The sequence below is a fragment of the Apium graveolens genome, chromosome 2 (genome assembly GCF_009905375.1).
Source record: "Apium graveolens cultivar Ventura chromosome 2, ASM990537v1, whole genome shotgun sequence".
Lineage (NCBI taxonomy): Eukaryota > Viridiplantae > Streptophyta > Magnoliopsida > Apiales > Apiaceae > Apium > Apium graveolens.
The window spans coordinates 3,081,949-3,108,239 of NC_133648.1; the positions used below are offsets into that span (position 1 = coordinate 3,081,949).

At 34.4% G+C, this 26,291-nt stretch overlaps 2 protein-coding genes, 1 long non-coding RNA gene and 4 other non-coding genes across 7 annotated transcripts; all 7 read left to right on the forward strand.

The window, feature by feature from the left end:
- Positions 1-14,744: 14,744 nt before the first annotated feature.
- LOC141705530 (vascular-related unknown protein 4-like) lies at positions 14,745-16,080 on the forward strand. The gene is made up of 2 exons (XM_074508447.1): positions 14,745-15,220; positions 15,607-16,080. Exons 1-2 carry the CDS (start codon positions 14,900-14,902, stop codon positions 15,751-15,753), a joined length of 468 nt encoding a protein of 155 aa, XP_074364548.1. The 5' UTR covers positions 14,745-14,899; the 3' UTR covers positions 15,754-16,080.
- Positions 16,081-19,870: 3,790 nt separating this feature from the next.
- On the forward strand, positions 19,871-20,948 carry LOC141705552 (uncharacterized). The gene is made up of 3 exons (XR_012568393.1): positions 19,871-20,339; positions 20,473-20,654; positions 20,839-20,948. It is a non-coding gene; the product is annotated as an uncharacterized LOC141705552 (long non-coding RNA).
- Positions 20,949-22,080: 1,132 nt separating this feature from the next.
- On the forward strand, positions 22,081-23,689 carry LOC141705542 (peroxidase 3-like). Its single transcript, XM_074508454.1, has 4 exons — positions 22,081-22,358; positions 22,472-22,669; positions 22,778-22,940; positions 23,141-23,689. Exons 1-4 carry the CDS (start codon positions 22,149-22,151, stop codon positions 23,551-23,553), a joined length of 984 nt encoding a protein of 327 aa, XP_074364555.1. The 5' UTR covers positions 22,081-22,148; the 3' UTR covers positions 23,554-23,689.
- An 865-nt stretch (positions 23,690-24,554) lies between these two features.
- Positions 24,555-24,649, forward strand: LOC141709961 (small nucleolar RNA Z157/R69/R10). The gene has a single exon (XR_012570509.1). It is a non-coding gene; the product is annotated as a small nucleolar RNA Z157/R69/R10 (small nucleolar RNA).
- A 53-nt stretch (positions 24,650-24,702) lies between these two features.
- On the forward strand, positions 24,703-24,788 carry LOC141709966 (small nucleolar RNA R11/Z151). The gene has a single exon (XR_012570513.1). It is a non-coding gene; the product is annotated as a small nucleolar RNA R11/Z151 (small nucleolar RNA).
- Positions 24,789-24,851: 63 nt separating this feature from the next.
- On the forward strand, positions 24,852-24,959 carry LOC141709967 (small nucleolar RNA Z152/R70/R12). Its single transcript, XR_012570514.1, has one exon. It is a non-coding gene; the product is annotated as a small nucleolar RNA Z152/R70/R12 (small nucleolar RNA).
- A 407-nt stretch (positions 24,960-25,366) lies between these two features.
- On the forward strand, positions 25,367-25,492 carry LOC141709975 (small nucleolar RNA snoR80). The gene has a single exon (XR_012570522.1). It is a non-coding gene; the product is annotated as a small nucleolar RNA snoR80 (small nucleolar RNA).
- The last annotated feature ends 799 nt before the right edge of the window (positions 25,493-26,291 follow it).

Consider the following 26,291-nt stretch of genomic DNA (forward strand, 5'->3'; position numbering starts at 1 on the left):
TTGTATCACAACTCACTCCGCCAGGAACACCTCAATGGAATGGAGTTTCAGAGAGGAGAAATCGCACCTTGTTGGACATGGTGCGATCGATGATGAGTCATGCAGATCTTCCAATTAGTTTCTGGGGTTACGCTCTAGAAAAAGCGGCTTTCACACTTAACCGTGTTCCTACTAAAAAGGTTCAAAAGACTCCATATGAGATATGGAAGGAGAAACGGTCAGGCATGAACTTTATGAAAGTTTGGGGATGTAAGGCGTTAGTGAAACGTCAAGAATCTGACAAGCTTGGACCTAAATCCGAAGAGTGCATTTTTGTAGGATACCCTAATAAAACAAAGGCGTATTATTTTTATAGTCCTTCTGAGAAGAAAGTGTTTATTGCTCGAGATGCTGTCTTCATGGAAAGAGATTTTGTTTCCAAAAGAAACAGTGGGAGAACTATAGATCTCGATGAAGATCGAGAACCGCAAAATAGCATTGAACCTGAAGTGGAACAAGAGCAGAATAATGATAATGCTCAACAAACACAGGTTGTTCGTAGATCTGGTAGATTTCGCCATGAGCCAGAGAGATATGGATTTCTCATGACTCAGTGTGGTGATTTGATGCTCATAGATGAAGATGAGCCTCTCACATACCAAGATGCTATGAACAGTCCAGACTCTAAGAGATGGCTTGAAGCCATGAAATCCGAGATAGATTCCATGTACGAAAACCAAGTATGGACTTTGGTTGATCCACCTGAAGGGGTAAAACCCATAGGGTGCAAATGGGTTTTTAAGAAGAAAAAGGGCATGGATGGAAATGTTCAGACCTATAAAGCTAGGCTGGTTGCAAAAGGTTTCAAATAAATTCATGGTATTGACTATGATGAAACTTTCTCACCAGTGGCTATGGTCAAGTCTATAAGGATTTTACTTGCCATTGCAGCATTCCATGATTATGAAATCTGGCAAATGGATGTCAAAACAGCCTTCCTTAATGGAAGCCTTGAAGAGGATGTGTACATGACACAACCTGAGGGTTTTGTCGATCCAAGGAATGCTGGCAAGGTATGTAAATTGCGTCGATCCATTTATGGATTGAAGCAATCCTCTAGGAGATAGAATATCCGTTTTGATGAAATAGTCACAGAGTATGGCTTTGTTCAAAACGAAGATGAACCGTGTGTTTACAAGAAGGTTAGTGGGAGCTATGTGGCATTCATAGTACTATATGTTGATGATATACTACTAATGGGGAATGACATACCTTCTCTAAAGGCTGTTAAGACTTGGTTAGGGAGCAATTTCTCCATTAAAGACTTAGGAGAGGCATCCTACATTCTAGGAATGAGGATCTATAGAGAAAGATCTAGAAGGATGATCGGTCTAAGTCAGAGCACATACATTGATAAGGTTTTGCATCATTTTGGAATTTAAAATGCAAAAAGGGGATATGTCCCCGTGTCTCAAGGGATAACGATCTCTAAGGACCAGTGTCCGAAATCATTGGATGAGAAGGACCACATGAATAAAGTTCCATATGCTTTAGCAATTGGATCTATCATGTATGCAATGGTATGTACTTGTCCAGATGTCTCGTATGCTTTGAGCATGACGAGCAGATACCAGTCGAATCCGGGTGAAGGTTATTGGACGGCAGTTAAGAATATTCTTAAGTACTTGAAAAGAACTAAAGATTCATTCTTGGTGTATGGAGGAGAAGAGAAACTCGTTGTAAAAGGTTACACCGATGCAAGTTTCCAAACAGACAGAGATGATACTGTATCACAGTCTGGTTTTGTGTTTTGTCTAAACGGAGGTGCTGTAAGCTGGAAGAGTTCAAAGCAAGAAACAGTAGCTGCTTCTACAATGGAGGCTGAGTACATTGCAGCTTGTGAAGCAGCTAAGGAGGCCGTTTGGATTCGAAAGTTCATTTCTGATTTGGGAGTGGTTCCATCGATCGCAGATGCCATTGATCTATACTGCGATAATAATGGAGCCATTGCACAGGCTAAAGAACCTAGATCACACTCCCGGGCTAAACATATACTCAGGAGATTTCACCTTATTCGAGAGATTAATGAAAGGGGTGATATACATATATATAAAGTGCACACAAATGATAACATTGCAGACCCACTGACCAAAGGCTTGTCGCAGCAGAAGCACGATGGTCACACTAGTTCCATGGGTATTAGATATATGGGTGATTGCCTCTAGTGCAAGTGGGAGATTGTTAGTGTAGGTGCCCTAGAGGCCATACATTATTCTTTTATAATCTTTATGTCAGTTGATCATTCAATAAATGTATTTATTATGACCTTAATTACTGCGATATTTTGTTAGCATAATAAATGTCCTTAGAATCATGATACAAATTGTATAGTTTAAGTACATGACTTGAACTTGAGATTATATAATATATCATATTCTTAAAGGTCCCTAGTCGAGTATTATTATATAGGACAATAATAATACATAGATAGACTAGTATGTTGTTTGACAAGATAACCACATCTCATTGGTTATAAGTATGGGGATACTAAAGTCAATACATAGGTACATGTGAGAGTACATGGTACTGGACAGACCCACAGTGAGATTCTTCATGTTTAATAAAGTCATAAGAAAGACTCACAGTGATAATGATGTAACGATCCTTTGACTTGAAATCATTATATTTCTATACGAGGATTAATATACTTTGACTACATTAAAAGTTACTTTTGATCGGGTGATGATAAAAGTGGACATCGGGTATATCATGAGTCGTATGAGAAATTTGAATGATAGATAAAGGATTTAACCCTCCTATAATTAGGAGAGATATTATTGGCCTCTTGATTGAGAAAAATATTAATCACGAAAGGTTTTATCTAATCACGATTTAATTATTGTTTAATTGGGTAACAATGATGTATTACTAGATACCGCTCATTGTTTATAATTTTATTAGAGAATAAAATTATTGTCAATTAAATAATAGCCTATAGGGTCGCGCAAATAGAGCACTTAATGGAATAGTTAATTTAAATTATAGATTTAAATTAATTGATGATTATTTAAATTTTATTTTAATTAAGTAAGACTTAATTGAGATAATATAAATTCAAATTAAAAGGAATGTTTTTGCCCATAATAATTAAGTATGACTTAGTTATTAATTAAATAATAGAAATTCATTTTTATTATTTAATCCAATATCTACTAGGGTTGGGCTTTGCTATTATGGGCCTTTTTAATCAGCCATTATAAATAGATAATGATAGGTTAAAGAGGCTTGTACATTTTTAAGAAAAAACCCTAGCAGCAAAGAGAGGCAGAGGCAATTCAGATCGTCAAGAAGGAGGCTAGTACATCCATTCCGTAGTCAAGTTCGTGAGACGTTCTTGAAGGTGCTTTGTGGATACCATAGAGGTGTTTCTCCGAGAGGTAGACACAAAGCGTGATAGCTAGGATCTCCGTTGAGTTCGTGAAAGTTAAGCTCTTGAAAGGTATGATTCGTTATCTCCATAATCTGCCCATAATTATACATGGATCCTGTTTTGGGTTTCGAAATTTTTTTGTTTTATTTACGTTTATCCACTGCGTTTTATGCCTTCGGAATCCAACAGTATCTTGGCCAAAGAATCTTCAATAATAGTCATCCTTTTATCCAAGGCCTCAACTTTATTAGATAGGCCTCCTTCCTTCCTTAGCTTTTGCTGTAGATCTCTCATGGTTGTGGCGGGAAGCTTCTCATCCAGCTTGTTGTACATGTCCTTTTAACTTCATCAATAGATTGTTTTAGATCATCCAAATTTAGAGTCTGTTTGAGTTCTTGAATGTTATGAAGTTGCAAAGAATCTAGATGGGCTTGCAGAAGAGACCTTGTACTAGCATTTGAAGTAGCTGCTAAAGCTGTTTGAGTCTATTTGATGAGCTTCGAGTGAAGATTAAGTGATGGGAGCTGCACCCCTTGTTGAACATCCAATCAGGAATATCAGTGGTAGAACTAGGGCCTACATCTCCCTCTATGTCTATACCAGTATCTTCACCAGACTCTTAATCAAAATCATCAGCATCATCTTCAATGTCAAATTCATCATCAGTTGTATGAAGCATGTTAGAGATTGCATTTTTGGCCCTTTGCATTGATTTAGTTGTGTGTACTAAATTTAATGTCCTTTCTGCCTCCTCGTTGCCCTGAACAACCAAGGTTTGATAGACTATTATAGGATGAGTAAATGTCTCAGCATCCAAGGAAATGAAGTCTATAACAACTTTGTAATGTTGTTGATACATCCTTTCCTTTTCATCTTCATTGACATCCATTGACTCATGTACAATGGTTGTTGTACATGCTTTTCTCTCTTTTTCTCCTCTTTCTTGCATCAGGGGCTCCCCCTAGCTCACACTTCTCACACCCTTACCTCCACCTTCTAAGATGAAATTCCTCTCACTTTCTTTTTCCACACTAAAAGAAATAGTGTGCATAATTGAGCTCTCATCCTCTCCTTTTGCCTCGGAGTAACCTAGTCTCTCACTCAAATTACTCCATTCTCTCAACCCTAAAAGTGATTGGATAACCACTAAGTCATCTGCACCTGTGATAGATTTCGAGATATCAAGTGTTTGTGCAGAGACTGTCAACTGCTGTGAAATAACAGTTGAAGGTGTGGTTGTGACTATCAACGAATAACCGCTGTAAGGCATATCCTTTAAAGAACAATCACTTATCAACAAATGAGTAATATCCATTGATGAAGAAAAAACATGAGGAATAGAAGTTGAAACTATTGTAGAGTCTGTGGAAATTGATTTTAAATTTTGATGCATAGACCCCTCAATAATTTATGAAAGAATTAGTCGTTGATCCAACAACTCATTAATTAAATGATGATCACCAGTTTGAGTGTGGGGCTCCTCCTTGAGTTTGAGAGATGGAGTCATGAATTGATGTGGAAATCATGTCCACATCCAGAGAGATAGTTGGAGAGTTGTGTGTTCGAGGTGTTTCGACTGTGATCACCGTAGCACAAGAATTACTTGTTTAACTTCCTAGTTTTGGATTTTGTATTGTTATATTTCTTTACTAGGCACGAGTAAAATAAAGATAATGTACGTTTGAATGAATTAAAACTTATGAATAAATTTTAAAAAATGCAACGTTAAATTTTTATATTTTATTTTTAGTTAATAAATAAATAAATTTAGATATCTTGAAAATTAAATATGTCCTAAATGACCAGTAGGGCATTTACGTCAACTCTCCGGTTGTCAACTACATCTACATTGTATACCATACGAATTTCAATTTTTAGATAATCTTCAAAATATAGATTATAAAATTTATCATGGTTATGTTCGAAGACAACGACATCATTTTGAAACATATATAATGAAATTGTAACGTTTCCCTAAAAAATAAATGGTTTTGAATATGATTTTAATAATACCATTGGTTATAGTCATCCATTGGTTCATCCTTTGGAGGACCACTCGAAACAATACCTGAGATCTCGAAAATTATGAAGAAAACTATGGGCTCATAATAGGAAGAAAATGAGTCGTATGAGACACACCAAATCATATTCTGACCAGCCTGGGTAAGGAGAGAAGTCATGTAATGTGACGCACCCGATGAAACATAGTCGTGATGACGAGAAAATGCCTTCCAGAAAGTAAAATCCGGGGTCAAATATGAGTGCATAAACATTTCCATTGTATCAGAAGTAAGGCGGGAGTCTAGAGTTGCGCCAATTGTAAGATTACGATCAAAACCTCTAAACACCATGTCACCGACAAGAACAACCGGATAGTTAAAAGCAATACAAATATTGTGAGGGAAATTACAAACGGGACAAGTAGACAAATGTGTTCATGAGTCAGAAATGAAGTGGTAAGATAAAACAGAATAACCATCGCTGCCGTGATCAACAGAGGTGGTGGCAAAATAAACATATTTATCTCTTACAAGAAAAGATTTAAGATTTCCGCAAACACCATAAGCCTTAAACTTCAAGATGGTCCATTTTTCAGTAGTGAGAGAAAATATTTCAAAATCATAATGCCTATTATAAGAGCATTCACGAAAGATAACATATAGATTATTATGGGTGATAACTCCGGTGAGCGGACGGCTCCGTCCGACGCCATTCCTGGACCTTCTGGGTACGGGTGAGGTGTAGCTGCTGGTTGGGCGCCTGCAAAACAACACCGGAAGGGGGGTTTGGCTCCCACAGCGCCTCCGGTGTAAGAATAAGAACAGGGCTTTGAAGAAGATGAAGATGTATGTATGTATGTATGGAAAGGCTGTTGAGTGTTTATGAATATATGAGAGAGTGTGAGTGTGCAAGAGTGAATAATTTTCAACCCCTAAACCCTTCAGCCTTGGGGGTATATATAGCCCCAAGGTAGGATTTAGGGATATTTACCTCTAAATCTGGGCCGTTGGATCTTGGGAGCGGAGGACGCCTGGCTTGGGTGGATTGCTTACACGTGTCCAGGGGAGGACCACCTCCAGAGTGTCCTAACGGCCTTCTGACATGCGCCACGCTTGTCTGGTGTGTTGGTTGTTGATGGTTGTCATAGTCGCGTGCCCACGTACCCTTCCTTGGCGGGTTGTGGGACGTGCATGTGTTTGCTGGGACCCCCCCTCACGGTGGTCTTAGTCCTGATCCGGATCAGGGTATGCGGGTGGACCCGGATCCGGGCAATAGGATAGACCCGGTCCTGGGCTCCAATGCTTGACTGGCCTGAGAGGGGGGGTCTTAGCTGGTTAGTTGAGCCTGCATTCATTTAGTCCAGGTTGACGCCTATCCGGGTCTCTTATACCCTATCAATGGGCAGTGAAAATAATGAGACAAACTTTTGAAGACTTCATGAGACTGATTTGGGTTATTAGTTGTGGAAATGATGACTTAAGAAAAGAATATCGTTCAAAGAAAACTTTGCTAACCCTAAAAACATCAGTGGCCTTTTCAACGATAAAGTAAAAATAATGACCAAAGGGTATTATAGTACAAAATAATTCAGGAAGACTACCACATTTAAAAACCATAAAAGGCTCCAAATTTCTAAAATCAACCACATCTTACTCATCTATTTTACGAATCAGCTCTAGAGTATAGAAACTATACAAAGCGTAAACACCATTTTGAACTGATGCAAAAATGAAGAAGAAAGTATCTTTCTTTGTCTGAGGATTTCCCAATGTTGTGGCCTTGCTCTCGTTCTTCGTATCAACAACAGATCTCATCATCATCAAGGCTTTTTGTGAAAGTGGTATTAGGGTTTTGAATTTTGATTGTTAGAATTATACAAAACGTAACTATATTTGGCAATTATATTATAAATCAAGACTCTTAGACAATTTGGGTCATTCCTTCTTGTTGGGCTTTTGGGGCTCAAATGACATTTTTGTCCAACAAAACCCACCTTCAATCCAACCCAAATTCAATTTTTATATCTCTTTCTATGAAAATTAGTTATGAAATCCCATATTTCAAATACTAAAATCATTTTTTTTTAAAAGTTCAAATTTAGAAAACGAAATCGAAACTTTTTTTAAAAATTGGATCGTATTTATCTTTTTTTAAAGCTACTCTAATATAAAAGTAAAATTTTATTTTTTAGATCCTAATAATATATATATATAAGAAAATAATCAAATTACATATTTGAAATAGAAAATGTATTCAAATTTGTAGAAAAAATCAGAATCCGACTTATCCTAAAATTTGAAAGAAAATAAAATATAAATTAATACAGAAAAAGTATAATAAAAAGCTTATTTTAAAATTTAAATAGAAATGTGATATCAAAATTTTAGTAATCTTTATCTTTATCATATCTATATAATTAAAGAAAATTCTGATTCAAATTTAAAATGAAATCAGAAGAATATAACCATTTATTTTACAATATATTCAACAAAATTTCAATTAACATAACTTGCGTCATTTCTTATGGCCACAATATTTGGTATACTTAATTTTATTATTTTTTATCGAATTGGAATCCGAAATATTATATTACAGAAATCAAGAAGTAAATTTATGATGAGTATCAATCCAAAAAAATATGATACAAATTAGAAATACCCACATTTCAGCACCAACGACTCAAAATACCCATAGTGCATGGCCCAAAATACCGTCAATATACACATTTTGGAAAGGAGTATCCGAATTTACTAAAGGCATGCATTTTGCATATGCACATCCCATGATACGCATTTCTAGAATGTGTGTCTTCACTTATCTTTTAATTTTTTTAGAAAGGTTACGCATTCTGTACATGCGCATCCCCATATGCGAATTACAGAATACGTATCCCACTTTAATCTTTTTTTAATACCATTTTTCATTTTCACAACTGAAATAAAAGAAAAGATACATATATCTCACATGTGTATCCCGCGATGCGCATTCTCATGATGCATATCAAATCGGTATTTTGGGCCACCTGAATAGAATCTGAGTATTTCGGGTCATCTTTTTTCTGTGATGGGCATTTAAGGCCATCACCCGATACAACTCGATATTAATTAAATACATTTCATATTTATAGATAATTCGGATACATGAAATTCAATAAGATTGAAATTAAAATTTGGTATCGGCCAGAAAAAATTTGATACAAGTCAATACTAATATCCATAATTTAATAATATATCTGAAATTTGAAATTCGTGAATTCAATCGAATTGAAGTGTACAATGGATGTCGACTCAAGAAAATATTATATTAATCGAAATTATACGCACACACACACTCATATTGTATATATATATATATACACAACGGATGTCGACTCAAGAAAATATTATATTAATCGAAATTATACACACACACACACACACACTCATATTATATATATAGAGGTGCTCAAATGAGAACTCATGTTATTATGAGAACTGAGATCTAATCTCATCCATTGAATTTATATTAATTTTTAAATCTCCACCCATTTTTTTTCTACCCCTCCTATTTTTTTCTTTCTCATGTACCTTGATAAACATAGGCTCTCTCACTCATCTGCTCACACAATAACACCATCTTATTTTTCCGACTTGATTCAAAACTATTATGCAATCTACACCACCACCCACTTGTACTTTATATATACATATATACATACAATTATATCTTTATTTTAACTCTGATTTCGACCCAAAAATTGAAAATTCAATCAAAAAATTAATTGGTAATTATGATTGGCGATGGTAATGGTGAATATGTCATCGTTGAAGACGTGGTGGCAACATATCTGAAGAAATAAGGATGCTTATAGATATGGTTAAGTTATCAAATACGATGGTGAATTTATTTGAGTTTTGGTGATTTTAGTTCATTTTATCATTTATGTTGATTTTTTTAATGATTTTGAGGATGAATTTCGGTGATTCTGAGACTTGTGTTTACGAAGATCATGTAAACGATAATGATTTTGGTGGTGGTTGGAAGTAGTCGTAATGTGATAGTTAGTGATTAGTGGTAATTTTGGTGGTTCCGGTTACAAAATCGATTAACAAAATCAGAATAACAAAATCAGCAAAGTAATAGCATGGCCTGCACAACAAAAGATTAATAAAATCAAGATAAGGTTGCAAGAAAATTTCAATAGTTAAGGAATTATATGTCCAACATGATGAAAACACATACCTGGCCTGCATAAAATTAATAGGTTCCATCATACACTCAATTACAATAAAGGGAACATTTTGATTTTAATGATTTACAATTGCTAACCACTCAAAGGGACATGGCAAACCTGCCGGTACTACTACACTTTAAGTAAGGGAAATATGATGAGTGAATGGAGACGCAACCCATATTTATTCAATATAGGTTAAAGTAAAGTTTATTAGGGAAAAACTTGTGTTCGGTTGGATCATTGGCTTCCACCCCGTTCAACATGAATTACAATGAAATTTCAATACAAAAAATTTTAGAACCTCATTCATATTTCCGTTATTGAAATCCCATACTCCATAATCCAAGAGACCCCTAAATTTACAAACTAAATAAGCCACTAAAGAAAAGGGTTCCTCTGCATTCATAGCCATATGAGCTTTCTCTGCTCCTTATAAATGAAAAATGCAGAGTAATTGATTTTTATACATATCTTATGTTATAAAATGCATACTATAACATCCAAGCCCACAACCGAATGCGTACCGGACCCAACAACCCACCATAAGTCAGTCCGAAAAAGCTAGCGATTTGGTACACATTAGTTGTTGACTTGTATCTATAAAGGTCCCAAACACTCTTATTCTTATCGATGTGGGATATTACAAACACCCCCTCTTATAAACTCGACGTCCTCGTCGAGCCCACAAATACACATACGGAACCCAGGCAGTGTCTCAGCACTTCCGGGCGGGCAGAGCTCTGATACCATTTATAACATCAAAGCCCACAACCGAATGTGTACCGGACCCAACATCCCACCACATGTCAGTCCGAAAAAGCTAGCGATTTGGTACACATTAGTTGTTGACTTGTATCTATAAAGGTCTCAAACACTCTTATTCTTATCGATGTGGGATGTTACACATACATATGCGACTAAATAGATAGAATAATCCTTAATTTGGAAAGCTACTAACAGGCTTATATAAACCACTTAATTATAATTTATAGCAGTTAACACATTAAAATAGACAATTAACCGAGACTCGTATCCACACAAGTATAACTAAAATTTGAACATAAAACATATATATACACAAAACACAAGTATAATATCATATTAATATAGAATCATAGATTCATAATTGATACTTGTTCAGCTGGTTGTTGTTGTTGCTGAGGAATTTCATTCTCAGACATGATTTGTGTGGTTGAATCGTTGAGAAAAATACTACAGATCTAAATTTATTCTACATACATAATTTGTGTGCTTGTAATAAGTTTAGTGTTTACGAACTGTGAATTTGTGTCCGTGAGAGTGCCCTAATCTGTAAACACTTTAGGGCGTAGATACTAGATATTCTGGGCTCAGGACCAAAAAAAGTAGGTAAGACCCATTATATTAGATGATTACAATTCGATAAGCCCTATAAACTATACACTTATACATTTTAAAAAATTCTGAAATAATATATTAATTATACATGTGAAATATAATAATTATTTATTAATATTAGTAACTGATTCGGTATGGTTTTTATCGGTTTAGTTGGAATGCATAATCGGAACCGAGCCATTTAAATCGGTTCGATTTTTTGTTTTTCGATTTCGGTTTCACCTCGGTTTTTTCCGATTTCGGTTCACTTTTGGTTTTAAATTGATTTTTTGCTCATCCCTAGTGAATTCTATCAAATATGATATTTGTTGTTTTAAGGATGACGACAACGATGGTCGGAACAGATCAAATTCGAGATTGGTGAAACGGGAGGTGTGGTAAAGTGTTGTATATTTACATGTGTATCAGTGTTGGTTTTTAGTAATTTTAATATTACATGTTAGTGATTTTCATCATATATGTAAGTGATTCTTATAATATATATTTGTGATTTTATTACTAAATTACAATTGGAATTCTAGCGCTTATTGTTCAGAAAATGCTTAGATAGTAGTGTGTTAGTTCATGAACTTTTGTTCATGATATGTATGTTATAAATATTCTGTTAATAAATTTGTCACATAACATTTTTGTGCTAGGAGGCAAGAATGATTAATTATAAGTGGATAAAATTAACAGACTTTTACTTGCGTGTCTATTGTCCGCTAGCCGCCGCCTCCCCCCTCTCTCCCCTCTCCTAGGGTTTGTTCATTTTGAAGTAAATCGAGGGGCTTTCACTGGTTTTCTCCAGTGGAAAGCCCCGATCCCTTCATTTTCTTTTATTTCTGGTTGATTTCTTTTCAATAAAACCCATTTTTTTGGGTATTTGTGTGTCTCTCATCTGGGAGTGTGTGTTTGCCTCTCCTTTTGGAGTGTTTGTTATGTTTTTGTTTTGTCATGCTTGGGTTAATCTGGTATTGGATCTGTTGAGGATGAAGTTGCTGATATTTTTGGTGATCTGCAAAACCTGTATCGAATCTGGGACGGTGATGATTATTGCAAGAGCTCACCTTTTACAACCAAAGATTGTTCATCTTTTACGGGTTTACACTTTCGGCATGTCTATAGCTGGTATCCGGCATGTAGATAGCTGAGGTGCTTTCGGCATGTTTATAGCTGGTATCCGGCATGTAGATAGCTGGGTGCCGCTTCTCCAATCTCATTTTATGTGATTATTGTTTCTGAACATTGGGTTAACCATAGTTTTTACGTGATATGGTCAATTGCGATGTTGCTATCTTCAGAGATGCTAGTACAATTTGGATCGCTTGGGATGTCTTTGATTTCGTTTTTAGCTTCAAGAATTTTTAAATTCTATGTGTTAAACGATCAGGAAATAAATCATCTAATTGATTTTAGTATGTTATTTGTTTTATCACCTGGTTGTATCGACAGTTGGGGGTTTGTCCCGGCTGTATTATATTCAATTTAATGAAATTTTCTGCATTTGTCAAAAAAAAAAAATTAACAAACTTTTGAATCTTCCCTCATTTGATTTTATTACTCTAGATATGCTATAATACAGCAGGCTAAAAGTACATGTCAATAAAATTCAATATTTCCCATCTCATATTGTAAAAAAAAGTCAAATAATTTAGAAGTTAACCATATAAATATTACAAATAACATTTTTATCAATTAATTTCGTAATTTCACTATTTAATGTGATTATACGGTGATCTGAATAATCTTAAATAGTTTTTTTTCATTTAATTTTTTTATTTTAATTATTAAATTTGATAATTTCTAAATTAATATTAGTGATGCGTTAATTTTGAGGCGTTTTACTTCATAACTAATAGATGTTTTAAAGATATAGTGTCTTGAATAATTCTTTAATTTCACATTTTATGATTTAATGATTCCAATATTAATAGTTTGTATTAACAATAAAATTTATTATCATGACAGGTGAGTTGAATTAATTTCTAATTTATATTAAATTTGGTGATTTTTAATATTTTTAACTAGTTTTATGTTTAAAAAATTTAGTGATTTGGAGGTTTATAACCAAATATCAATGAACTTTTATTAATCAAAACAGTTTACTGGATGATTTAATTAGTGAATTTAACAATTTAATATTAGTATTTTTATTTTAAGATATTCAATTAATTCCATGATTTATGATTTTATTTATCATAATTTATATTTAATAATTAAGTGATTTGTATACTTAAAATTTATAAATAAGACTTTTTGACTAAAACAAATCAAATTGTATTTGGAAAGGTTACAAAACATAAACAACTAATAATGTGTATTTTTAGTGTGCATTATTACAGTAAAAATGGTTAGTTGGCTGGTATATCATTAGAGATGCACAAAAAGTTTGGGGGGGCCGAAAATCTGGCCCGGCCCGATCCGGTCAAAACCCGGTCAGTCCCGGCCCGGTCAAAGCCCGGTCCAGTCCCGGCCCGGGCTTCAGGCCTCGACGAGCCCTATATTTTTGGGCAAAGCCCGGGCTTCGGCCCGGTCCGACCCGATTAAAAACCCGAAAAAAGCCGGTTATAATCTGATTATTCTAATATATTTTCTTATATATTTATAAATTCACATTTACTCTAAATATAAATAATACTTTAAACACATATATATTTGCATATTTGTGATTAATAATATTATTTATATACTTCGTTGCATAAATAATGAAAAAAGATATAATAAGTACACTATATATATTTGGATATCATATTATCATAACAATGATAAAACATATTATTCTATAAACATGTTTATTTTTTGCCGAACTTAAATGTTTTCAACGAAGTAATGTTCTCATAAAATATTCCATGTAAACTAATACATTTTTACGATGATCTAGTTGCTAACATATGTATTCTTCGTAATCTCTAATAATACTCGATCCGATTTAAATTAGAAAAAAATCCGGCCCGATCCGATCCGGCCCGAAAAAAAGCCCTGTTAGGCCCATCTCGAGGGCCCAAACGAGCTCTGACATTTTCGGGAAATCCGGCCCAGCCCGGTCAAAGTCAAAGCCCGAAAAGCCCAGCCCGGCCCGGTCAAAACCCGTCCCAGTGGACCTTTTGTGCATCTCTATATATCATATTGTTTAGCCGTTCGTGAAAGGGAGGCCGATGGACCGGCCCGTTTTTAGTTTGTGTTAAATTGGTTTGTATTTGAGTATAACCCTAGATATTATATATATAGGGACAAAATTAAACAAATTGGTGAAATATGTACTTTTTAACCCATGAACAATGCTTGATTTAGTATTTCGATTGACGTATCCGTGTTTATTTAATTGAAACATGAAAGATAAGTGTGAGCTTGAGCAAATAAATGGTGCCAAGACTCCAAGAGTTTTATATGTATGACAGGCATGAGTGAGGTATTTATCTAATTTAGGAAACAACAATTAATAATATTGTGATAATTTATTACTTCCCCAGTCCCAAAATACAAGTTCGCATAACTTCACAAATTATTTTTATTTTTTTTCAAAATAAAAGTATACATATTAATTTTTAATTAAAAAAATATTTAGAAAATAATATGCAGAGTTATGATTTTTATACACTTTAAAATATGCCTTAAAAATAAAAAACTTATATTTTAGGACGAAGCGAGTATTTGAGAACGATTTACCATACTCTATTTTCTCATTTAATTTAGCTCCTTTGCACGTTCTCTTCTTTATATCGTTTCTATTTTTTCTGGTGCAACTTGCAACTGCTGTTTAACTTCTTCTAACCTCTTGCCCCACAAACAAGATTCTATATATACTATTCAAACACACTTTGATTTTCTGTCTTATATTTATCTCCATTCTCATCCTATAAATGTGTTACAAAAACCCTTCATTTATATATTTTCTCCACAGTAGTAGCTGAGGATTGATGGATACATCTTTTGCTTCTAAAGAAAATTTATCAGAAGATGAAGATTCAGAAGAGAGTGGATGGACTTCATACTTTGATGAATTTTTTGCCAACCAAAAAAAGGAGCAATATTCGAGTAATTTTCAGGTCTCTGATGCTGCTTCTGGTGTGGTTGATCAGAAGAAATTCTCAGAGTCAGGTCGATTAGTTCAATCGACCTCGACTCTGACAAAGTTATCGAAGACGTTAGACTTCAAGAAAAGAAGCAAAGAAATTTTGTATGATGATTCTTTGGAAGACACTGCTAGTTCTCCTGTTAATAGCCCCAAGATCATGCAGGTGAACGCAAGTTCTTTATGAGTATCACATATGTGTTTGTTTTATGAAAATCAAAATTTTAAGTATTGGAAAGAAGGGTGTTCGTTGAATAACATAAGATCATGTTGAGCCTTATCACATATGTGTTTGTTTTATGAAAATCAAAATTTTAAGTATTGAAAAGAAGGGTGTTTGTCGAATAACATAAGATCATGTTGAGCCTTATCACATATGTATTTGTTTTATGAAAATCAAAATTTTTAAGTATTGAAAAGAAGGGTGTTCGTTGAATAACATAAGATCATGTTGAGTCTTACTCTATGTTTTAGGGCGACTGATTACTTAACGGTTTTAACTGTAGTAAACTTCTTTTGGCGGGCTGTATATAAATTACTCGAATTGTGTAGGTAGAAGGAGGTATTCCTGATCTTCGTCTAGATGGGCGGTTAGATGAAAAGACCGGTGGAGTGGTTAAGGAAGGAGAAGGAAATGATTGTAGAGCCTTGAAAAAACCAGGACTGTGCTTGTTTTCGATGTCCATGACAAGGAGCTAGTTTGGTTAGTTAACATGGATAATTTCTCTATGTAAATACTTGGAAGAAGAAATGCACTGTCTTGTTAATATGATTGCACATACACTTTGGTATCAATGCTAATACATCTTGACCTCCCGCAAGGGGTACAAGATCTCAACCACTGCACCAACACTTCGTTGGCTCCATTCATGTCTATGTTCGATGTTATAAATTAAACTCTGCAAGTCTGCAGGAAGAACTCGTACGTACTTGTTCGTAATATTGATACTAGTATTCATAATTTGAGTGAAAAATTAATCTTAAGTGATGCCGGAGTGTGAGAGGAGATGAAAAGTTCATCAGCTAATGCAACTGCATGTGCAGTAATAGAGAAGGTTTGATTATGGTAGGCTGTTGAATTGAAAACTTCTGTGGGAAGTGTAAATTTCAACTTGCTGATATACTCCCGTGTACAGAAGTCCAGGTCTCCAGGACCATGCATTCATCAACTCTTTTCTCATATTCACATGTATAACCGTAAAGACTTGCTTCTTTTGTCGGATCAGTGTGGCCCAGGCCTAAGTCGGACAACACCTGCGCCTATGATTTCAAAATTTACGAGATTATCATAGTAAAGACTTGCGTCTTCGTCGTAATTTGAGACGAACAAAATCTGCGCCTATGATTTCAAAAATTGACGAGATTATCATAGTAAAAACTTGCATGTTGGTCGTAGGTTGAGGCGAATAAAATCTGCCCTCTAAGCAGGGAATATTAATGAAACCAAACACCGTTTGAAAAGAAAATTCGAATTAAACTAAATGTGGGGTGTGCTAAAGTCCATACATCATAAACCATAAATTAAAGCATTACATGTTTAAAAAATGGAGCCACCATAGAAGATTAAGTATGGTTTAAGCAATCAAGATGCTCATAATCATATATATTCTTATTCCAACAGAATTTATGTTCCCTAATTATACCTACTACCTAGCACTAAAACTATGTAATATAACAAAAGAATGATTAGTGATTGTATTTTACTACCATGTTCTTCTGATAACCATGTGTTCGGGTCAGTTTATCATTACTTAACGATCGTAAACAATTGTGTTCTTCCGATTAACCATGTATTCGGGTCTGTTTATCATCACTTAACGATCGTAAATTACTACTACCTCCGTCCCGTTGAATAATATAAGTTCACTATTTGCACACATTTCGGGGTTTTTATAAAGTATAGTTTAATAATGTTTTTTTAAAATTTTCTTTTTTTAATAAAAGTTTAAACATAAAACTTTTATTCAGGAAAAAAAAATTAAAAAAATATTGTGGAGTTATGTTTTAAATGAGTATTGAAAAGTGTGTCAAAAAGTAATGTACTCCCTCCGTCCCTTTCAATTGTTTACAATTTTTAGAGGGTCTCCGACACGCATTTTAAGGTGCATATAAAGTATAGTTCTGTAATTTTTTTTACAATTTTGTTTTTCTGAATAAAAATTAAAATATTCAACTTTTATTCAGAAAAAGAAAATTGTAAAGAAAAGTTACATAACTATAATTTATATGCAACTTAAAATGCGTATCGGACACTCTCTCAAAAATGTAAGCAATCGAAATGGACGGAGGAAATATAAAATTAAATTGGACAAAAGGAGTATGTTCTTGTGATTAAACAGGTGTTCGGGTCAGTTTATCGTAAGTAACAAGGTAGTTAGATTAGCGGAAATTATACTATTAAATTCATGTCTACAACTCCAACTAACTGGTTTGCGTTGCAGGCCATTCATTAAAATTAGTCAGGGATGTTTTAAAACGAAAGACCCCTCCATGTGCATCCTTATTAAAGTCAGGTCATATGTGAAAACAGAGATGACTACGTTTTGTTTAGGATCTTTAGTTGACTTTAGTATTTTTGTGCATATACAATTGTTTGAAAATATAACAGGTGGTAGTTTTGAGACTCGTTTTATATGACACTAGTTAGAAACTGATTTTTGGTGTGTTCATTTTGTTGAAGCTACTCTCGGCTGAGATGTTAATAAAGATCATTTTATCGAACTCAGTCCATTTTTTCAAGATGTCGGACTCAGTTTAGCTCTTCAAACACTTTTTTTTATCGTAGCTAGGGAACCCGCGGCCGATAAACTTCGAGTGCGTATTGGGTAAACCCCGGGGCTTACGCAATAATCTGCAAACCACGTGAACCAAGATAAATCGCATTTAAGCGAAATGCTCTGATTCGGAAGACATAATCATAAATTCTCTTTCAGTAGAATTCGAAGCACTGTTTTTATCTTGACCTTAGGCAAAGAGGTATAAGAGCACAACAATTTCAGCAACACTTATTCTCTTCATTTTGTTTCGAGTTCGCGTGTCACATACTTGACATTCAGACACTTATTTTAGGCCAAAAATACGTAAATTTTTCAGAATATTGCCGAGTCCAATACATGGATACGAACCCGTGTCCGACACTCATACCCTAGTCCGGGTAACATTGTCCGGCACAACACAGTCCAATTTTTCAAGATGTCGGACTCAGTTAAGCTCTTAAAAAACTGTTTTTATTCTGAACCTCGCAAAGGAATAGAAGAACACAACCACTTCATCAACACTTTGTTAGCTAAACAGAATTAAATATTTTCATAATTATGCTGCAGATTTTAATTACGTCTGGATTATAAACATATTTGGTTCTATGATCTTGATTTTGATGCGATACAAGAAATTATGAGATGCACTCATCTAGGTTGGAAAATTGTGTGAATAATATTTAAAAGAATCTGGTAATCAATCAAATTGTGATTAGTTCACGAGAAGGGGATTAGGCTAGGATAACAACCTTCCTAGGTGGCTTTTGCTTAGATTAAGCGAAAAAGTTGAATTTCCTATATAATTTAAATAAAGAGTGGGACCCTAGGTTTAGAGGGCAATACTTCATTACAATTTTCATATTTTTTATTAAGTTTGTCACGCATTAAACACTAAGTTTTTAGTTGTGACGACCAACATGATGTTTGGTTATTAGTGACTTTTATGTGACTGGACTCCTCTTATTTTTATATCGGAGCGGTTTTGGACAGGAGACTAGATGGTTTGGGATTGAAAGGTGTTGACAGGAGTAAAAATGAGTTGATTTCATCTTTTCAGATAAGTTGTTCTACTTTTCCTTTATGGGTGTTCTCTTTTCAGAACTTAAAGCTTTATTGTCTAAGTTTCCGGAGCTGTCTTTCGATTAGATGATAAACTTTATTGTATGAAAAAAATTCCTTTTCTATTATATCTCGGTACAAATTATGTACGAGTATGTATCACCCTGACAAAAAATTGAATTGACGCAACTTTTAACCATTTATCTCATGCAAATGTAAGCTTTTATTTTTGAGGAATTCATGCAAATGTAACTTAAATATCTTTTTAATTAACGCAATTACTATATTTTTGCCGTCAATTGAAATAAAATTCTTAAAAATTCTTCTCATAGTACCAGACTGACTCTAATTACAAAATGGCTGCAGTCGCAGATTGTGATTACTATTTTGACATGATGTACTACTTGCCCTTCTTCAACATTCTTATATCCTGGACTGAGTAATGATCTCTCGATGGCTGCAACTGCAGATTGTGATCACTTGTTTGACATGGCGTACTACGTGCCCTTTTTAACATTCTTAATCCTCAACCTAAAAATGGTTTCTCGAAACCTCTATTGTTACTTCTTAAACTCCTCCCACAGTAGTCTCTATCTGAAGTGTTTTTTTCAAGGCGATTATGTAGTTCAAGTGTTCAACCTTTGTTTAATTTGGTCGATGGCACTGATGATGACGGAATCAAGTCTATGTCTACCATTTCAAGTGAGAGTGATGTCCATAATGCTAAAGGCAACAAAATTGCATAGGTAATCAAGGTATTGGACCTAATGCTGGATGTGGTGCCATGTCCACGGGAATCTGTCCGTTCGTGCCAGTAAGGCTAGTTTCTCACTTAGTCACAGTAAGTTGCACTAATTAACGGGCAGAAGCTGCCCATTAATTTGGAGAACAAAACTTTTTTTTGTTTCAGCATAATTACTCTGTTTAATTTCTAATCAGGCTATCGTATTATTATAGAGATGGGCCGTAGACCCCAACATGTATGCATGCCAAACTTTCAAACTTTCAGAGACTGACTGAGGTATGAATGTGTTTTTTTTTGTAATTGTATGGATCAGCATTTTCCAAAACTTAATTGGCTCACTATCGCGGATCTTAAACAAGTTAGAAATGAGAAAGCTGGAGATTTTTTAGCTCTTCTCAAGGACTGTGAGATGCTCTGCACACTCACAGTGATGAAGATTGAGGAGGAAGTTGTAGTTAACGAGGAAATATTTGAAGTAGAGAAGATTTTACCTACGTGCTATGGTAAACCTGCAGAGCAGAAGTTGATTATATTTCTAGGTATTCTTATCGGTAAGATTTCATCATGCAACTAGAAGCTCTTTATTTCAGCGGTGGTTCACTAAATTTGGCTAGCTAGAGCCGTACAAAAGGATCCACTCCTCGGAATCTCAGTCTCCATCTGAACTGTTGCAGCGCATCCAAGCTTGTACCAGAGAGAGTTGATCAGTCTTCTACTATTCAGAGGTTTGTATAATTAGGCAATCTGAATCTCTTATCCTGTCGTTGTATTAGTAGAGGCGACTATCTTGCTTTGCTGCTCGTTACAACACTCTTTTTCGAGTTGTACTTTGTTCCTCTCATCAATAACTCATAACAGGGATTGAAAGCTGATTTTTTAAGCTAGTTGTGTGCCTTATAACACTCCCACTCTTGAGGTGAACTACAATGTCTGAAAATTCGGATATGCATACCTACTCAGATTGCAAAAGTCCTAATTCAACTCTCTCCAGCAATGTAAAATTCATTCAACTCTCTTGTATCAAGGATGCAGGAGCACATGTATGAACCTAAATTCTTTTTGCCAATGAATTTCATTTTTCTTGGGCGTAATCATATTCCTGGGATTTATAATTAGGCCCTGCATTGGATTTTATATTTCACCTCTCTGTTTAGCTACACATGCAAGTATGATAATATTCATTTAAGTACTGACAATTTACTTATTTCCTACATAACAACACAGGGTCATGCAATTTTCTATGTCTGGTGACAACTGAAAGAAGAATAAAGTGCAGAAATATCGTGCAACACAGAGTTAGCATCTGCTATTAATGTATTCCTTAAGTAAGAACTATCTTCAATAACAATATGATGATTGTTTTAGTATTAGCTGAGCGGAGTTAGAGGCATGGATTTCTCTTCGGGTAACAATAGGTTAAGGATTCGCAGTTCGTGATTAAGTTAGAGGCCTATGTAGGAGCATTCAGGGTCTAGTTATACGATTCTTTACATTTTTGTATAACATTCCTTCTCTAAGAGGCTTAGCATCCTTAATAAACTAACTAAAAGTAAATCAACAAGAATATGTAACTCAGAGCTACCTATTTTCTTTTGCCTTTTTTGTATAGAAAACGGAAACTTCAACAAAACCAAGTATCTGTCACATAACCATGGAACTCCTGTGTAATCTTCTAATACCTTCCTCTTCATCCACTCTTTGAAAGGACAGTAAGATACGAGAAGCTAACTAATCCATTGATACTCACATATGTTAAACATACACTCTTCATATATAAACCAAGTATCTGTCACACACACATTAGCATTTAGTTGGTTTTAATTACAAATGTATTGATGTTTATCTTCTAATCTCATATAAGACAGGGACATTAGGTTCAGCATGATTTAGATTAAACAAGTTGACATGTAGAGCAGGTACAAATTATTTCCCATCAAAGCAGCAGGTGACCAGAAGACCAGTAATTAACTAATAATTAATCTAAAGTTTTTCATAGACCTCAAGTTTTGCATTAAGATTAATGTTACTTGGCATACAGCAGAGTAAATACCTGGATTCTCATTCAGCTAGCTACATATATGTAGTTGGTTGTATTATGCTCGATGAATTTGTCTATATTTACTAAAGATCGAGTTGTTAATCATTGGTGAATATGGACGGCTACTGGTATGCAGACATGCGTATGCATTGGCAAAGGCCGGTTAATGAGACTGACAGATAAATCTTACTAATACATACTGATATCTATTCATTAGTTAACAACCCTAACTAATTATTTTTCTAATCATATTCATTTACGTACTCATGGATATTGTAACTTTGATATAATTAAAGTGCTATACAGAAGGAGATGATAAAGAGCATACTAATTAACTATGCAGAACAAGAATGTACCTTTTTCTTTCTTTAATCTTGCATTTGATTACCCCAAATGGATGTCTATAAATTTGGCTTCATATTTTAGATAACCATCAACTTATGCACTTGCAAGAGCTAAGAGCATTTAGCTGTTTAGGAGTATTTTAAATTTCAAAATGAGCACTTTTGGCTATTTTGTTTTTGCAGTTGTTGCTGCAGTGGGACTTGTTGGAACTGTCCATGCAGATCTGCAGATGGGATTTTACTCCAAGAGTTGCCCCAAAGCCGAGACTATTGTGCAAGATTATGTCAATGAGCACATTCCAAATGCCCCGTCGCTCCCAGCAGCCTTAATAAGATTGCACTTTCATGATTGTTTTCTGAGGGTTGGTACCTCAACTTAGTTATTTTTGTTCTGCAGAAATATTATAGCATAACGACTCACGAGCAGATTTAAATGTTAATTCCAATGCTTAACTACTGACATGTTTATTGGCAGGGTTGTGATGCATCTATATTACTGAATTCTACTTCAAGTACTGGTAATCAAACAGAGAAGTTTGCTATTCCAAACCTAACAATTAGAGGATTTGGCTTCATTGATGGTGTAAAAAGCCTACTCGAAAAAGAATGCCCTGGCATAGTCTCATGTGCAGATATTATCACTTTGGTTGCCAGAGATTCAATAGTTGCTACTGTAAGAAGCATACTGTATTTACACAAACAATTGCTCCCCTAGCTGCTTCATATTGATGATTCAACAGAGATATGCATAATAAAATTTTATGTCTTGTCATCGATACAGGGAGGTCCTTCCTGGAAAGTTCCCACAGGCCGAAGAGATGGCTTAATCTCAAATGGCTCAGAAACCATAGGCCCTATTCCTGCTCCATCTTCAAATTTTTCCACCTTGCAAACAAATTTTGCTAACCAAGGCCTTGACTTGAAAGATTTAGTTGTTTTATCAGGTAGTTAAATTCTATCTCCCTAACTTCCTCATAACGCGTAATTCCTAAATAAGTTCCACGCAATCAACACACAATGTACGGTTGAATTTGTCAAGGAACCGTTACTTTACCATGTCAAGGAACCAGTTACTCTAAAACCTAAAGGTGTTAGAGAATGGCCCTTTCCAGGATCTTATATCATTCTAACAGAATTGTTTCAGGTGCTCACACAATTGGTTTTGGACACTGTTCCTCTCTCTCAAACCGACTCTACAACTTCACAGGAGTAGGAGATCAAGATCCATCACTCGACAGTGAATACGCGACAAATCTTAAGGCCAGGAAATGTAAATCAATCAGTGACACAACCACAATGATTGAGATGGACCCTGGAAGTGTCAGGACATTTGATCTGAGCTACTACAGTCTTTTACTCAAAAGAAGAGGCTTATTCGAATCTGATGCAGCCTTAACAACAAACTCAACAACTGCAGCACTCATTACTCAACTTCTTCAAGGCTCTCTCCAGAATTTCTATGCTGAATTTGCAAAGTCCATGGAGAAAATGGGACAGATTGGAGTGATGACTGGATCTGCAGGAGAAGTTAGGAAAAATTGTGCATTTGTGAATTAGTAGATGTACTTTGTTTTGCATGGTTGTTGCTTGTGCTTGAAATAATCCTTTTTTTCATCATTTGTAAATGTAATGGCTAGCAGGAATAATTATGTCACCTTAATTGTACTTGTAAATGTTCTTTTATCTACTTTTTTCATTTTTGTGTGAATTACTCAATGTTTGTAATTTACAAATTCCAAATTCGGTCAAACATAAGTAAAAGTGTATACTAATATCAATTTTCATGTGATCTGCCCCAATGAGCACACTAAGTATAAAATTTCATATATTTAACTAAATTTGATCTTAATTTTTAATAATAATGGACCCTGCATTGCGTCTTTCAAATCTGGGTAATCGGTTAATTTTCCGAGTACTCGTTTTTTTATCAGAAATTCTGGCTGAATATTTAAATCCGAATTTCCAGCAACCACTTTTTAGAAATTTTTATAAGTAACTAATACATTTAATTACGTATCCACATCTTCTAGGTGCAAAGAATTTTTAACATAAATACAAGAAACATTTTTTTTGTAAATATAGATTTTTGATCATATGTACATAATTTTAACTCTCATGCTTAAAAATCATAATTTTCTTTTATTTTTTGGTTTCAAAAATAACAAAAAAGAATCAAAGTTTTGTACAGACTTTAAACCCACAAAATCATTAATTTACACAAAAAATATTTTTTGGAAATAAGCTATTTTCTGAAATGATTTTCGCGTTTTAGACTAAGTGCTATAATTTACACTCACTAAAAGCCCAAATCATAAAATTAATTAAAAGCCCATGAGTAAAGTCTCGCACATTCCGGGTCCATCCAAAAACAAGCCCAAAAATCAAAAAGCCCAAAACCTAAACCCTAAAAACCCTACCAGAGCGCCTCTATATATACACCGCTACAATGTTCATCCTCTTCAAGTCAATTCTCCAAGTTCTTCTACCCATAAAATCTCAGCATTCTATAATTCTCTTCTCTTATATGATTGTTTTCGTTACGATTATTTTAAGTTTAATTTGGTGCGGTGATGAAGCTTATGTGGACTAGAGTTTCTGATCTGGCTTAGTACCCAGTATCTGAAGACAACCCCTTGGCTGTCTGAGCATCATGTATTTATTCCCTTATTTTTCTCTCTTTTATCTTTTCAATTCAAATTTTTTGATTGGCTTATGATGATAAATCTTTTATCTTAGCGGATTTCAGTGAGGTATTTATATCAATGATCTGAATGTTACACACACTGAAGCCCCTCTTTTATCGGAAAATTTTATTCATTTAACGAGATTATGAATGCGATGTTTTTATTTCGTTAATTGCTGTGATGAGGCTAAACACCGTGAGGGTGTACTGGGTAGTGGACGTGGCCACGTGGCCTCGCCGTGATCCCTTTTTTAAACGACTTCTCCTTCCACTGAGCATTCATTATTATTATTTTTTTTGAATTATTGCTCTTTTTGTCCGATTTATCCGTTTTGTTTATTTTTTACGGTCAAATTGATCAGATTTTGATAGAAAATCAAAATTCATTTTTTAGAAGTATATAATACCTACAACCAAGCTTAAAATGTATTTTTCAGTTTTTTTAGATCATAAATAAATTTAATTTGAAATTGGACTCGTTTTATACCAAATTATCCGTCTTGTTTAACTTTTTACGGTTAAATTGAACAAATTTTGATTGAAAACTTAAAAGTATAATTTTGAAAGAATATACTATGTTCAACTTTAAAATCTTATTTCGGTCAAAATTTGGTCAATTTGACTATAAAAAATTTAAATGAGACGGGTAAATTTGGACGAAAAGAGCAATTTACGGAGGCGTCCTTTACCAATTCTGGAGAATAAAAATGGTTTCTCCAGGTATAATGGCTTGGACGCAACAACGGAAGAGTGGCCATCCTGATAAATGTACTATTTCAATGTCGTTTGATCGTGGAAACACCACCTACATTTATTTAAAATTTAATTTAGCTTAATTATGTTTATTATTAATAGGCAATTAGAGAGATTGATTTGCTGAATGTAGATACTGCATTAAGCAGGATCTTTGGTTGCTAGAATGATTTTGAATACTATATGCTTGCATGGTTTGTAAATTATGTACAGCTTGTGCACTGATAGTTTCAGATAGCCTTTATAAATATTGTTTTGAGTTTTATTTTTGATTTTTTTTTTGTTTTCGTGTTTTTTCAAATTGCTGTGAACTGAACCAAAGCTAGAAATGGCAATGTAATTAGAAATAAATAGTTTTTTATTTTAAAAAAAATAGGTTAATGAGATATAAGTGGATTAATTTAAATTTGAGGTACCCTAGTTAAATGAATTGTGATTCTTTCCGTAGTTGAAAATCGATTAAAATTGATCGGTTTTTCTAATATATGCCAAATTCTCGACTAAAACCGTAGACCAATTGGATTGGATTGGATTGAAATTGGCGACGAGCTATAAATAAAAACATTGTGATCTCTACTCGAACATTGTTGATCAATGAATTTGCAATCAAAGTCGTTAATTTTGAATGAAAGTGAATAAGCAGCGGAAGATATAGCTTATTTAGGATCACACCATTTAAAATCAAGCACTTCAAAATTTGACAGTAGAATCTGTTGGGCCGTTATAATGAATACCCATTAACAGAAAGGCCCAAAAAGAACCCAATACAATAAAATTTGAGACTGGTATAGTTGAGACTGGTATAGTTGAATAGATAAATTAGAATCTCTATTTCAACAGAATCCTTTAAATGATAAAC